At 42.0% G+C, this 15,578-nt stretch overlaps 1 protein-coding gene across 1 annotated transcript in view; it reads right to left on the reverse strand.

Annotated features, from left to right (window-relative positions):
* Positions 1-15,578, reverse strand: part of PSD3 (pleckstrin and Sec7 domain containing 3) — a 46,944-nt gene that overhangs the window by 13,152 nt on the left and 18,214 nt on the right. The window contains exons 3-7 of the mRNA XM_059492850.1: positions 15,286-15,479; positions 12,813-12,883; positions 6,770-6,927; positions 5,790-5,934; positions 2,532-2,675 (exon numbers count right to left, since the gene is read on the reverse strand). Of these exons, the coding sequence (XP_059348833.1) occupies positions 2,532-2,675; positions 5,790-5,934; positions 6,770-6,927; positions 12,813-12,883; positions 15,286-15,479 (712 nt within the window). The remainder of the gene's footprint in view (positions 1-2,531; positions 2,676-5,789; positions 5,935-6,769; positions 6,928-12,812; positions 12,884-15,285; positions 15,480-15,578) is intronic.

Raw genomic sequence — 15,578 nt, forward strand, 5'->3', positions numbered from 1 at the left:
TTTCTCTGTAAATTTACCAGGCACTGAAATGAGATTGACAGACCTGTGGTTTCTGGTTTCCCAGTGTCATCCTTTTTGCCCTTCTTGAAAACTGGGACAGTTTCCAGCCAACTGGGATCTCTCCACACTGTTCAAATATCATTGAGACAAGTTTTGTGATGACATCAGAAAACTGTTGGAGGTATTCTGGATGAATTTCATTAGGCCCCATATATTTGCAGGGATCCAGCTTAAAAAGCTGATCTTACAAAACTTCAAGTTTAAATGGGAGCAGTCTCAAAGTCATGGTCCTCCATCTCAGGGCACTGAGATCCCTGTGGTCTGCCATCCATATTGAAGACACAGGCAAAGATTGCATTAAACACTCTGCCTTGTCCATGTCCCTGTTTGTGAGATGACCATCCTGATCCTGTAAGACAATGATGTTATTTCTACACTGCCTTTTGCCATTAATATATTTTAAAACACTGTTTTTATTGATACTCTTTTTAAAACACTCTTTTTATTCCCCATAGTTCTGGCCAGATGCAACTCCAATTGAGATTTGGCCACGTGAATTTTCTTGTTACAATGGTGAGCAGCATCTCTCACTGAATTGTTCCCATGCCACATGACCTTGCTTCCACTCAGCATAAACCTTACTTTTTTGACTGAGCTCCAGAAGAAGATCCCAATTTAGCCTTCTGCCTCATTTGTTTGATTTCCAACATTTTGGAATTGCCTGCTCTCATGACCCTTGGAATGGTGTCTTGATAATTCAACATGGCCAGTGAAATCTGTGCTTAGTGTGAAGGTAACTTAGCACAGCAAATCAGCACCTTGAATTACCATTTCTCCCACACAACTGAAGCTGTTGCCACAACTTGCCTGCTTAGATGAGCACTTGTGCAGAGCTGATCACTTACCTGAACTGCACAGCTCAAACGCTGTTTGAGACTCTCACTAGTGAAGAGGACACCTTTTGTTTCCTGGGCTATAGTGGTTCTGATTTGTATTGAGGTACCTGAGGAATATCCTCAAAAGATAAAGGATATAAATTTTATCCCTGATAAAATTCACAGGAAACAGAGAAAAACCCCACAATAATCTACTCCCTCATCAATCTTTCCATAAACGTTTAACACTCCAGCCCACATTTCATCCTAACTCACCAAGCTTCTAAAAGTGACAGAAAATAAACTTTGTGTCAAGAACGCAAAGCTAAGAAAATACTTTATCTTCCAAGTTTTACAAGATGCCCTCCAGAGAGAAAGTGTGAGGCTTACTCTGTACATCTGAGTGCTCTCTTCAAAACTAACTGACACTGTGCCATGGATTACAACTCTATGATCTCGATTGTTCACTGTCAACTTCGTAATCCACTTCATCAGCTTGACTACAAGGTTGTTAGAGGTGACAATGTCAGAATTCTTGTCAAAGTGAAGAACAAACAATATCCACTGCTCTCCCCTTGTCCATCACACCAAACATCACATCAAAAAAGACTATCATGTTGGTTAAGTTACGATTCCTCCTTCATAAAGCCATGCTGATGGACATTGCTACAGCAAAGTGAAACTCAACACAGTGGCTACACAGTGGTTAACCTTCTGCAAAAGCAAAAGCATGCAATGATTTAAGTTCGGGAGTAAAAAGAGTCCCTCTAACAGAAACTGATCGCACAGGGCAGAAGGCTTACTTCAGTTCTAGAGGCTTGTGCTGTGTTGCCTCCAGCATCAGCTCTAGTGGTCTCATCTGTCTTATCTGCTCTTCCTCTTTGTCATACTATGTATTTTCCTTGCCAAGCACTGCCTATTTAGAGTAGGATCCTTTCAGACCCAAGGCAACATTGACTCGTAGCCCTGGGGGAAAAAGCTCAAAGGTGTAGTCATAACAAATGCCAGACATCCGCTGGGTTGCCGATTCATTCCCACATAGTCCTAAAATGTGGCAGACACCATTACAGATAAAAGCTGCTGTCAGATACTCAAAACAATCTTCTTATGCATCTGCCTAAGTTGCATCATTCAATCTGTGATCTTTAAGTCTACCATTTTCCTTCTCATCCTGACATCCATATAAGTGGTATACAACACAATGGCTCTGAGGAGGGAGGCAAGCCTATGACAATAACTTCAGCATATCAGTTCCTTCAGAACCTACCAATGGAAGACAATTACCATGATCTGCATTCCTGCAGAACGCAGTCATTCTTTAGAGACTGAGGTTCCAATACACTAGGCAACACAGTTTTACAACACAAGACACTTAATGCATTAAGATCTTAAAATTTCTTCAAACAGGTACATGAGGAAGGACAGGAGTCTTGTTTCTATCCTCCATGTTACAGGCTGGGAGCTAAATCACTAAGGACATTCTCACCAGAAAGAAGAGCCACATCCCAGCATCTGCAATTGCAGATGACTTTTCTGCTTAGCAAGAACACACTTCCTAGGGAAGTAAAGTGAAAAATGAAGAACTTCAGGACTGTACTCCAAATATAAGACCATCCACACCCAAGAAGTAAAAGTAATAATGTTTTCCATATATACCTCAAACTCCAGATAGTGGTCCTTCAGTTTGTAATCATCTACTTCCTTGCCTTTGAGCTTCTTGTCAGGAGGATAGGAGCGATGTTCAGCAAGCTCAGTGGAGATCTGCTTCAGCTTAGCTTCATGGGACTTCAGCTGTTCATCCTTCAGAAACATATTAGGCACTTAGGTGACAGAATCCAAAATATCCAATAAGCAAAGAAAAATAGAGAGGTTCCTGTACAATAATACCTCATAGTTTCTTTTTCTTAGATTGATAAAGTCTGTCATCCCAAAGCGCTGCCACCAACAGCTCTCTCAAAGGCACTCAAAGTGGCCAACCTTGCAGAAAAACTCAGCAGCTAGCAGATGCCACTAGGAAAGAGAGCAAACCTGTCATCCATTGCCTTGCTGTGAGCAATGGAAGCAGCTTGCTGCCGAGCAATACTGACAACATGACACTTTTGCTCTAACACATTTTTTTGTAAATTAATTAAGACTGTTGTGTATGCAGACAAACCAAGGGCAAAACGAGACAGGTGAAGACTCTGCCTCAGGTTATTTATTGTTAAAGGAGTTCCTTCCAGGACAGCAAAGACACAGAGTCAGGGCCCCTCCTTCTATTTCTGCGCTGCCAAAAGCTCTCTAGTGTGTGGTTTCTATTTGTTTCGAACAATACAATGCATTCAGAAGAGGAAGGGCTGTCCAGTCCCCAAAAAGTATCTCCTTTTGCTAAGCTGCTACTGGTTTTTATCCCACTGTGCAGTTGGAGAAAGTGAGGAGCTGCTACTCCCACTTCCTAGGCAATTTCCTTTATCATAAACCCAGGCCCACTCACTTCCTCCAGTCCATCTGTCAGCTAACCTTCCCTCATCTCCTGCAGGATGGCCTTCCGTCCATTTCTAGGCTTGGATCTGAAATTATGTTTGAATTAGGTAAGTCCTAAATAGACACATGATCATGCAGATATTGGTGAATTAGCCAAGAGGTAGTACCCAGGTCAGCTCCTGTGTAGGCACCTCACCTCAGACGAGGCAACAGCTGCAGCTGCCAGTGTTGTCCCTCTGTGGTATGGTTCTGAGCACAGCCCACAGCTCAGATGAAGCCCACAGCTTCAAATCTAGCTCAGATATGCCTGCACTGCACTGAGTCACACTGTGGACTGAGCCTCTTGGCTCGCTGGAGCTGTGGAAAACAGCAGAAAGGGGAAAACTTCTATAGATGATGATAGCTAAGACCCAGCTAATATTGTGTTTCAATTCTTTTGGAGGAGAACTGAAGAGAGAAATATGTGGGATAATTTACCTCTGCCTAAACATGGTAGGGCTGAAACCAATTGCTACTGATTGCCAAAAAATTCTCATTACTGTTAGTTACTACTCTAAATGTGCATGCTCTCTCATTAGTGCCCAATCACTCTTTACATTGTGCTGATTCCCTGGTCCCAGGGACATCCTATGGTAGTGAGTTCTACAGCCTGATGACAGGAGGTCTTTGAGCAGCTATTAATACAGCACCTGTCATTTCCAGGGCACCATCTCTGGACCTTTTGTGCGTGCTGTGCATTCTCAGAAAAAAAGAAAAAGCCTAACACCCTAGTAGGTCTTTTCTAGATTGGTTGTTCCTTTATATATAGTTTTGTCACACACCTCCTTGGTTGGACTAACCAAGATCATACACTGTTCTGCTTTTGAAAGAAAATCTGGTACAATGATCTTGCACAACCTGTTATCATGTCCAGCCTCTCTTCCTTACCCATGCTAAGCCCTCACTGCACCTTGACTTCTGGCTGACCAGGAACAGACCCTTTGAAGAAGTAGTGTCCATCATGACTCATTCAATAAAATCCCAAACATCCACCACAGGGATCTGACAATTTGTGGGGTTTTTTTCATGAGAAACAGCCTGCTGGCAGCTTTTCCACACTGACAGATGAAAGCAGACATGTTTCTGCTTGCCTTTGAATTTATCTATTTTGAACACTTAACATTCTTCTCCTTATCTAAAACAGCTTATCTTATTCCACTTTTCATGTCTCTCCTTCTTCAGGATACAAACCACAGGGTCATGATCTATCTTTTCCCTTTCCAGATTAAATGGAAACAATAAGACTAGGAAACGACATGCTAAATGGAACAATCATACAGAACGAGTAAAAAAGCTTCCCTTGGTGACTGGGGGTAAATTATGGAAGCACCATACTGTATTTTTAAAAGGTATGCATGACCAAAAACTAAAACCAAAAGGATGAGACCAGTTTATAATTTTTTTACATAACACGATTTAAACTTTAACCCAGAACAAAAAATGGTAAGTCAGTCACCACAATGTAAGAAGAAAGGCTGCTGTCATGGAGAGAGAAAAAGCACAGGCAACATAAAAAAACCCATATCCTTACAGAAACACAGGTTTTGAGACAGTGATTTCTAAGGATAGTTGCTAAGCTATGAAGACAATAAAAAAAAAAAAAAAAACAACAAATGCATTTAAGAAGCAATCCAGCATGGGCACATCACTATAAAAGCTATAGGAAGATGTCATGAAGTATAACCTCTGTCACTCTGTCAATCTGATCAACACAATCAGTATCATGTTCTTGCCAATGCAGGATGAATTCCAGGCAGGCATTGCATCTCCCAAAAAGCTATGGGCACAAGCATCTGACACAGGCAGTCTGAGACAAGCAGAAATACGTGTAATTGTGCAAGAACAGTAGAGCTGTGAAACTCCTTGCCACGGGATGCTAAGCTTGTGTGATCACAAGGGAGACTGAAGAAATTAATTTAAGACACAGTTTATAAATATATATTATACATTAAATCCCTGAGCTAATAAATGGAGCCTGGAAAATCTAGTGGGAGAAATATAATTGATGCTTGTCTGATGCATCAGCTTTCACCTTTTACCAATTCAAAAAGCCAAAGACCAGGAGTATGTCCGCTTCTTCTGAAATAAGCGGCTTTCATAAACACTCAAACCCAAAATAACTCCATCAATCAGTATCTGAAATGTACTCTGCAGGGCCATAAGCACAAAAAGAAAATTCTTTATCTGGTACTATTTTCTTCAAAAACATAAATCAATTGTATTTGAGTCTGTTCCTTTTCTCCCCCCACTTCAAATCTTGCACGAGGAAATGAGCAGAGATTTACGATGCAAGCCTTCTCCTCCTAGGACTACTAGCAGCAACAGCTATAAAACGGTGACAAAGACCACCATCCAGTGTCTGGACAGAAAGAGAAATCATTACCACCTACCCACTATGTAAAAATGTCTCACCTGAGATAGCTTTGTTGTGGTGGCTGGCAGGAGTGGGCGACTGAACTTCTTCTGAGAACCAATGGCTGCTGGAAATGGTGGTGCAGAGAAGACAGCAGCCACACAGTTAATCTTGTTGATCCAGGTCTGCATTTCTTCTTGGCTCCTGAGGAAGCAGCACATATTAAGCATTTGCTGACTCAGCATTGTCTACCTCTTTCCATCCCTTCTATAGTATTTTAAAAGTCAGAATAGCCAAAACTGGACAAGTCTTAAGAGTCTGCTCTGCCTTCCTGCCTATGTCTGCAAGCAGTTAGTGCTAAGTAACTCAGTCACAGGCTGGCTTGTGCTTAGGTCCATACCTCATCCTAGCACACATCTTTCCCTAATCCAGTCCCAGTAATACAGCTGACAGAGCCAACTAATGCCCTGATTCCGACATATGTCCTAAGGTCTTGGTTGGGCTGGTAACCACAGATCTCTAGGACGTTTAATATGGATCTCAGTAGAAAAGGGCTCAGAAGCAAAAGGCGGGTCATCTGTTATGTCTGGATATCACAGCATGAAAAACTTTATCAAATCATCCTTGTATTAACTAGTAACTTTGTTTCTAACCACAGCATATCTTCTAGAAAGACATCTGGCTAGGACTTGATGACATCAGGAGACAGACAACCCAAGACTGCCTTTGGTCATCTGCTTCAATCATTAATCACCCTGACTGTTATCTTGCTTCCAAATTGAATTTCCTGGAGCTTCAGCTTCTAGCTCCTGCATCTTGTTACGCCTCTCTCAGCTAGATTAAAAAGCCTCTTAAAACCTGATGTTTCTTTCTCATGCACTATTTGTGCACTCTAATCACATCACTACTTAATCTTATTTCTGATCAAATAAACAGATTGAACCTCTTAAGCCTCTGTTTTAACCTGTCCAGGCAAAAATTTATTCCTCCTTCAGCACTGCTTTCTTTCCTCAATGAGTGGCATGAGGAGAGCACTTACTGGGCTTGGAAAAGCAGGACTCTCCAATCTGCTGTTTTAAGCTTGAGGACATTGGGTTTCTTCTCATAGTCTGTTGCCTTGGATGCCAGCGCATGGTGTACACTAACCGCATTCTTCAGATCTTCCTCCGACAAAGCCTTTTCTGGCTTATATTCATCCTGCAGAAGATAGCAGGGGGAAAATTTATGGCATTTAATTTCTGCATGTACTAATCCTTCTTCCTTAGCCTAAGGAAAAAACCTTATTCCAGAGTTCAGAAATAGTAATAGAGTATATGAACTAAGTGTAACCTGACTTGTGGTTTCCACTACCTTTAACATGTTTTCCTTTCTCTTTCTTTTTTCTTTTTTTCTCTGTTTTGATGTCTTTCCAAAGGAGAGAAGTAGTTCTACTGTCTGCTTGACAGGAAGAGATGTAAGCAGGAAGTATTTGACTATGACAACAGCTGTGGATTATTTGTCTTCAATTCAACAATCCCTCATAATCAGCTCCCCAACTCCACTGCTCAGCTATTTAGGTTCTCAGCCTCTACTGCCTGCTTTTAATTTTTCTCAACCAATTACCTTCATAGGTGCTCCTAGGCAAGTCCTCACACACTACAGAAGCCTCCTCACCAAGTCCACAAAGAAAACTATAGCAAACTCCCTTACCTCCCTCTGATGAGGGTCTACAAATGGCAAGCACAGCTCTATCTGGGTTTCTGACACAGTAACGGTACCATTCCTAACACCAGATGACAAAAACAGGGACTCTTATTTTGCAAGCAGCAGCCTGGAAGCAGTCTTTGATCTTCTGAGTGATGGAAGCTGGACAAGGACATAATGTAGCCATAGGTTCCATCGAAAGCCCACATGACTGTAAACGGCTTGGGAAAGCCAGGAGCTTTTTGAAAGAGAAGTGATTTTCCAGCAAGGCTGCATCACTTTTTTTTTGCAGAGCAGGCCAAAGCAGTCAGTAATTGACTCCATTTCTCCCTCTTAGTGTATCACAGAAATCAGTTTCACCTGGAATATGCACCAAGTGTGACAGCTGCAAAGCAGGGAAATAACTCCCTGCAGGCATGGTAACTATTGATCCTGCACTTGAACACAATTTATGAGATAAGGTTTAGCAGGAAACACAGTGCAGGATGCAGAGTATGTACATACAGGGATAGCACTAGCTTCCACAGCCAGGGAGACACCCGCCTGAGAGAAGAGCTGGTTAATGTGCATGAATTCATTTACAGAACTTCTCTGGCAGGACACCAAACAGGACTGCAGCCAGAGGAGTCTATGCCACTGCCAAAGGCATCTGAGCTTTCAGCCAGGCTGGGCTGGGGCTCTCCTGGTTGAGGGTCTCCAGGATAGGAAGTCACCAGCTGTGGTGACCACCTCTTAGAAGGTGAGAGAAAGCATCTTGCTCCTCTGTCATGTCTCATCCTTTCTGAGGGAGGTCCTGCTGGTGCAGGCCCACAACTTCCCACACTGCTGCTCAGACACTTAACCTGAGAAGAGCAGCTATCCAGCAGTCCTGCCACACCACCACCTCTGTCTGGAGCTAGGCAAGGGCACCACCGTAAGTCTGGCAGGCCCAGCAAAAAGGCAGAGCATTACTGCACAGGTGACCAAAGAGCAGACGCAAACCTAAACATCTGTGATATAAGGGGTTTACAAGGGCTAGCAGTGAGCAAAGTCAAATGTCCTCCATCTCTCATAATTTGAGACTCAGCAAGATTTGAAGGCATCTGTCAGTCTTGAAGGATTTTGCCTATGCCCACTTAGGGCATTTCTTCAAACCTTTTTCAAGGAAGTCTGGCAAACCCTGCCTTGAAGATGGAGGAGGCAAAACCTCAGGTCAAGCCCCTTCCTGTAAGGGCTCACAAGCTGATTTATTTGGTGGTAGTTTTGGGGGAAATGACTGGCTCCATTGTCCAGGAAGACTGGGAAAACCTCAGAGCCAGGAAATGAACTTACAGAGGCCTCAGACATATGATATTCTATTTTACCTTGTACTACTGCCTAGAGACAGTGTCAGCTATCACTTAGCTTGTTGCCTTCTAGCTTCCTCTGTGAGCTGCATCCAATGTCTACAACTTGCTCTGGTGACTAAATCCATTTCAGAAGAAGTCCACATTTGGGCAGCCCCAGAAGCAGCCCTGGCTGATAAACCCTCCTTTCCAACAGAAAGTATTCATGGTAATCCTTGCTAATCCCACCAGATCAGTTGGCTGCAATCTACCTTGACAGCTGGGGCGCTGCCAGCTTCTCCAAAGGCACTGATCAGCATACCGGAAATGTCTCCACATAGTTTGCCAGCCTCAGAGAAAGCTGTAAGGACATGAATGTGCTGCCAAAATTCCTTCTCCAAGGCCTTCAACTCTTTTTAACTGGTAGGGAATGCTAGGGGAGTAGGAACATCCATTTTTGCCTAAGCCGTCAAGGACAGCATGTGCTATGATGTGCTGGTGTCAGCGTTCAGGTTGAGCTGAAATGGAAGGCAGCTCTCTAAAGTTAGACCTAGATAGTGGCAAGAAATATATATGGAGCCAGAAAGAAACTGTGATCTGTCTGTCAGCTGAAGGCTGATGTGAGTGCTGCGTACAATGCAATGGCATGCTGAATTCATCTTTCTCAAACTCCTGGAGAATGACTTTCCCACATCTTGATGACCCAGAGTCAGCATATTTCTAAATACATTTCTGGTAAACCCGAGAATGACATTTGTCTTTTCTTATCAGTCACTGCACCATGGATGGATATCTCCATGCAGCTGCAAGATTCTCTTTCAGAAAGTCTCACCACCAAACACTTCAACTGAGTCTGGCCTTTCTCAATTTTTTTTTTTTTTTAATTTTTAACAGAGGAAATTTGAGAAAATTTATGTAAAAAGACCCAAAGCCTGCAAAATTATAAAGTGCCACATCAAACAGCAAAGATGTTGCAAACCTTACAGAAGAGTCCAAACAAAACGCAAAGGTTCATGTAATGCATTTTTTGCCCAGAAGCAATTTCTAGCAAGGAAGCGAGGTCAGCCTTAAGTCCTCTCCTTATAAGCTTCTCTTGTACATGCACATCACATCCCATGTCAGTCTAGTGAACAGACATTCTGTCAAGCTGCTACTTTGCAATTTCCTCTTGCTATGAACAGAGGGCAGGAAATTAACCTTGGCCTGAGGATGCCCAGAGACATAGCCAATGTCCCAAACATGTCAAACTTCTTACTTTATACAATACTGCACAGGCATGTTTAGTTGGCTAATTGTGAACATTTTCACTGAGCACCTCCAGTGCTCTCTGTGCTCATTAATTCAGAAACTGCTTCTCCTAAATCACTTATTTAAGAACAAAACAATATGCACCACGGGAATTAGCACTGGTATAATTCCAAAGGGGCAAAAAAGGTGGGCAAGGAGACAAGGCTGTCCAGAAGAATTCTCAGTAAATCTCAAGTGACCACCATCTATAAAACACTCTCATACATTGCCTTTGACAGCAAAACAAGGAGAACAGCAGTGCAAACAGAGAGACGGCAGAATTGGGATCACACTGCCCACTGGGGGACTCACAGATGCTATGAAAAATTAATATTTATATTACAATAGTGTCTTGAGGGAACAGCTGAGTTACAGATGAACACAGAACACAATACTGCAGAGTTTTGTACATGTGTTTGTGCGTACACAGCACTTGTACAGCGAGATTTCTCTCTATCCTGCTTGAATAGTGCAATGAAACCACCATTACAGATGTCATCTCCACAGGTATACGGGGAATGAGAAAAAGAGGACGTGCTTGTGAATGCACTCCGCCCTACTGCACCATATCAGCTTCACCTTCTCTATAATCAGGAGAGAACTGAGGTGAACTGAGACAAGGCAATCCTTTGACCCAGACTATTGCCAGGATATTTCCAGAACTATGAACTTCTGCAAAGAAATCAAACTTTTCTAAAATGCTTCAGTACTCCCTAAAATTAGAATAATTTCAGTCCCTACAGAAGGAAACAGCAGCGCAGCAATCTTTACTATAACTACTTGGTCTAGCTGTGTATTTTTTAACTCTGGCACCTTCACCTTCTATGATCTACATCTCTAACAGAGTAAAGTTTATTTGAGTGCTGAAGGAAAGCCCTGGTGGTGAAATCACAGGCTTTTTCACAGCTGCAGCATGTGGCTGAGCAGGGGCCAGAGGCACTGTGGAGAGGCTCACAGCTGCCCCATCACTCTTGGAATGAGTTACTTCCCATCACAACCTTCTGTCAACCTTTCACAGCACAAAGACAAAAGCCTTACTTGGCAGTGTGCTACAGTAAGATGCCTTCAACACAACGGATGGCTCCCATGCAAATAGGAGAATGCAGCTCTGCAGAGTAGTGCCCAGTAACTACTGAATTCAAGTGTTCTGAGAAGAGCAAAATACACAACTAACAAACAAATAAGAACAAAAATTCCAACAATGCATTTCATTCTGATGAAATGCAGTCATATGTGAAATTACTCCCTGCTCCTGAAAACATGGAGGGTAACAGGGGGAAGGGCAGCATTCTGTAGAAAATTTGCATGCTACATCAGCATCTCTACATTTTATTAAACAGAAAGCATTTAAACTAATATGCCAGCAATAGTAATAAAAATATGTAATTAAGGTACTAAAATAGACAGTATACTCAGTTCTTTCCCTTGAATATCAAATAAGGAATTAAATATTGTATTTCAAAAAGGAAGTCTTCTTATTTCTCGCAGAACCATGCAGTTTTTTCAGGTGAACATTAAAGATTATTTATTTCAGGAACTGAAGCACATTAATCCATTTTGGTCAGAAAAGGGCAAGTACAAGACTGCCATGAAGGCATTTTAGTAATACCTGAACATGTTCCCAACAAAAGGACTTTGGATTCAGCTGACTTAGTTTTAGTCTCTTGCACTGGCTCTGAGCATATCACACCCAACTTACAGCCTAAATCTTCTATCCTGACTGCAGATTGTTTTGTCTGTTTCAGGATTTCAGCCCCCTCAAAAAGGTACTGCACCCCAAGCATTCAACTTGTAAACCTCATGCTATAATAATCTGATTCAAATCACTCTTCTCAAGAGACTATTCAGGTTGGCTCCAGTGAAACCAACAACTTCAGAAAGCCACAGCAGGGGAGGAGGAAACAGCAGTATGTACTCGCACTCCTGATAGTTACAAAACTACCTGGTTTTGAGTGAAAATGTAAAACAGCTTTCAAATAAGCATACTTCTGCAATATAGGGCAGTCTGGACAAGCAGTATCTATTCCATGAATATTTCATCTAAATTGGAGGGCAAAAAGCCTTAACAACCTACTTAGCTGCTGCCATTTATTTGATTTTGACAGTTCTCACTCATATGTTGCATTTTATGTTCTAACAGTGTAGTTAAAAATGTACTATAATATATTTAAGCTTGCAACAAAAAGCTTGAAGGGTTTCATCTGACTATCTTTTTAGACACCTTGCTGTCAGGAAGCACAATTTGTTAGAAACCAGCCCTTTCTTGCTTTGTGGAAAAAAAGTATCCTTTTATCCTTCAATTTTGCAAAGGAACAGAAGCTGCAGATTCCTACCAAAGCCAAGCTGTTGTTCAATTGTTTTGCAGCTGGTCTTGCAGGCACTGCAGAAAAGTGTGCCATGAAAAGGTGGGAAAGGAGGACAACCTTACAGAAGGGGAAGTCATACGTATGAAATGCAAAGTTAAAAGCAGCCTAGAGGACGCATGCATGACACTGAGAGATGACACTGTCTTTGCTGGTGAAGCTAGCTGTTTTTTCAGATGTGTGAGGCAGCAGTGGCATACATTGGAACTTACAGGGTGCACATATGGATGCAGGCAGTGGAACTGAACTTGAAATTGTGAAAAGGGAGAGGGTGTCAACAAGAGGATTCATGCCTGAATGTGTGTGTTAATAGGTGGGGGTAGGGAGATCAGCCATGCTGTGCATCCGAGGAAACGGAGCCTGGAGGTACACTGAGAGAGTAGAGAAGATGCATGCTGCTTTATCCCTCTTTAATTAGTTTTCAAAAGACAGTGGTTTCCCCTACCTTCTGCAAGTACAGGACCGTTCCCTTCAGCACAGCATAAAAGGTTTTCCAGCCTCGCTTTCCCCGGGGAGCTGGAAAGAAAACAAACGAAAACCCATTTAAATCAGGTCAATTTTTACACTTTGTACACACTACAGGAGAGCTACATTAGTCCTGTGTTAAACCTCCTTCAAACTATCTTTTTCAAAGGACAATGCAACTTAGCACAGTGCCTGCATGTACCTGCTCTGAGAGAAAGCAATACAACAACGCTGATGATCGCCCTGGACTGGATCAGAAAGAACAGCAGCAATGCAGAAAGCAGGCCACAAAGAGCCACAGAGATCCAGTCTTTGTGCTCTTGAAGACAGGCAGACATTGCCCCTACACAACTACGTCTGAGCTTTGCACCATAGCAGTTTTCAGAAAGAAGCAGTCTTTCTACATGCCACAGCAGGCTGGCAGGATCTGCTCAGAACTAGTGGGATACTACACAGAAAGCAGTGTCTCCCCACAGCCTCATTCCCTTTTACTGCTGCTGCACACCCAAGTTGGCATTGAGAAAGGAGAAAGATGCCAAGCAACATCATATGTAAAATAGCCAACCCCACAAGAAAGCCAAAGTCATTAGAGGTTGAAGAACATAACAGAGAAACATATCTAGCCCATAAATTCCTAGAGACAAGCAGTGGTGGGGCAGGGGGAAGTAAATTCAACATGAAGGCTGAAGGATCCAGTCTGAAATTCAGGTACAACAGAGGGAGAGAATTAGGCATGGCTGTACAGTCACATCACCAGAGACCAGAAGCCTGCATCTAAGCTCACTCCACACCAAGCACCCATCACTGACCAGCATCCATATAGTGTATCACTGACACTATAACAAAATTAATACATACACAACTAAAGAATGACACTCAGAAAGGCATCCCATTCTGATCTGAAGACAGAAAGTAAAGATGAAGAGATTACAAGTCCCTTGTCCCAGAAGTTAATCATTCTTATCTTGCAAAACAGGCCTTACTTCTAAGTGGCATTTGTTCAGTTCAGTTTCCAGTCACTGGACCCTGTTATATCCTTCTCCTCCAAGTGCTAAGTGCTTTAGCCCTCAGAACTAGGTTCTTGAGAAAATAGAGATGAGCATTCTAGCATATCACTTCATTAGAAATCCCATACAAGCCAATCTCTGCCCTGCAAGGACTCCATTAGAAAATGAAATACGAAAAGGTCTAACAAGCAAACAAATAAAAAAAGTTTTATTCGCACCTGAAAAGCCAGAATGCAACTTTTTTCAGAAAGACAGACCTTTAAATTGTACAGGAACTTCTGAAAACATGGCCCTAATTACATTACTCATAAGAGAGTTATCTCCAGAATGCCAATGTGGTAAATAAAAAACAATTCTGGTATTTATAATTAAATAAATAATTTAATAAAGGCAACTAGATACAATTACTTATTAAGGCTGAATAAGAAGATGTTTAATAAAGACGAGCCTATTTAGAGTATCCAGTCACCACAAAGAATTAGGTCAGCTTGATTTTGACACCTCTATCTGAATCCAGTTGTCCCGCTGTTACCTTCCATCTTGAAAATATGACCTCTAATTGTACCTTCTAAAATAGATTAGCAAAACATGTGAACACCAAAGAGCTTAGCCTAGGAGAAACTGGCTGTTACTGGAAACCCATCATGAAGCCAGACTTTGTCTTTGGGATTTAGCCCACCAATGTGAATCATGAATAGGCAATCATCAACAGTTATGGGGAAAACACAGATGCTCTGACTAACCTCAGCTTTTTCCAAGATCTATAGACAAGAAATGAAGATATCCAAACAACAAAACACACACAGGTGCATCAGAGGCATTAGTACATCGCAAACAGAAGTAGGACAAGAAGGGAAGAAGATAATTAAAGTAAGTAAGAGACATAGCAGGATTAGTACAAGAAAGGGGCAGGGAGGAACTGCATAGTAAAAAGCTGGCTGGTGCCAAAAGCTGCCACCCTTCATTGGATATGTAACCCAAGTCTGGGAAAGTATGGAAGGGAACACTACCTTCTAAACAGAGGTAAAGAACAGTCTTTCTTTAAAGACAGACCCAGAGAGGAGGGGAAATCCAAAACAATCTGGTGTCACATAAGGAAAAGGAGAATTCTCAAATTACTGCAGAACAGCTACTGTAATTCACTTGAAATTATTTTCTATCTGTAAACCATTATTACAGCACCATATTTCAGCCCAAAAATTCACAAAGCTTTGCTGTATCACCTTACTTCTTACGCATTAGAGCTGCTGCAAATGGCACTGAGCATTGTAAATTCTGGCCTAACAGTGAGAGTGTGATAATCCAGTTGTTGTGTTGCCTGTTAGGGCTGCTATTTCCCCTAACGAAGCAGCACTATTCGCCTTGAGAAGTACATGAGCTCACTGGCAAGTGGCATTGTGAAGACATAACAAGAAAATAACACATTAGGATTGAAAAATTACTTACTTTTCTTTCCATCCATATCTGCATGGATTTTCCGAGCCAGAAATCCAGTTTTATACACAGCAGCATTGGGGTCATGAGGGATGTCCAGGAATGGGTTATTTGAATTGCCAATTCGACTGACAGCCTTTGTCTGGTTCCCATTATCCTTTTCGTCTGTACCATCCGAGTGAGATTTTTTTTTCTCTTCTTCATCCCTTAAAAAGCAGTGAAAATCATGCATGAAGGATGGACTGATCAGCAAAGTTTCATTTCAGCAATTTTTGAACACTCCTTGTCAAAATATACCTCTCTCT

The sequence above is a fragment of the Ammospiza nelsoni genome, chromosome Z (assembly GCF_027579445.1).
Source record: "Ammospiza nelsoni isolate bAmmNel1 chromosome Z, bAmmNel1.pri, whole genome shotgun sequence".
NCBI lineage: Eukaryota > Metazoa > Chordata > Aves > Passeriformes > Passerellidae > Ammospiza > Ammospiza nelsoni.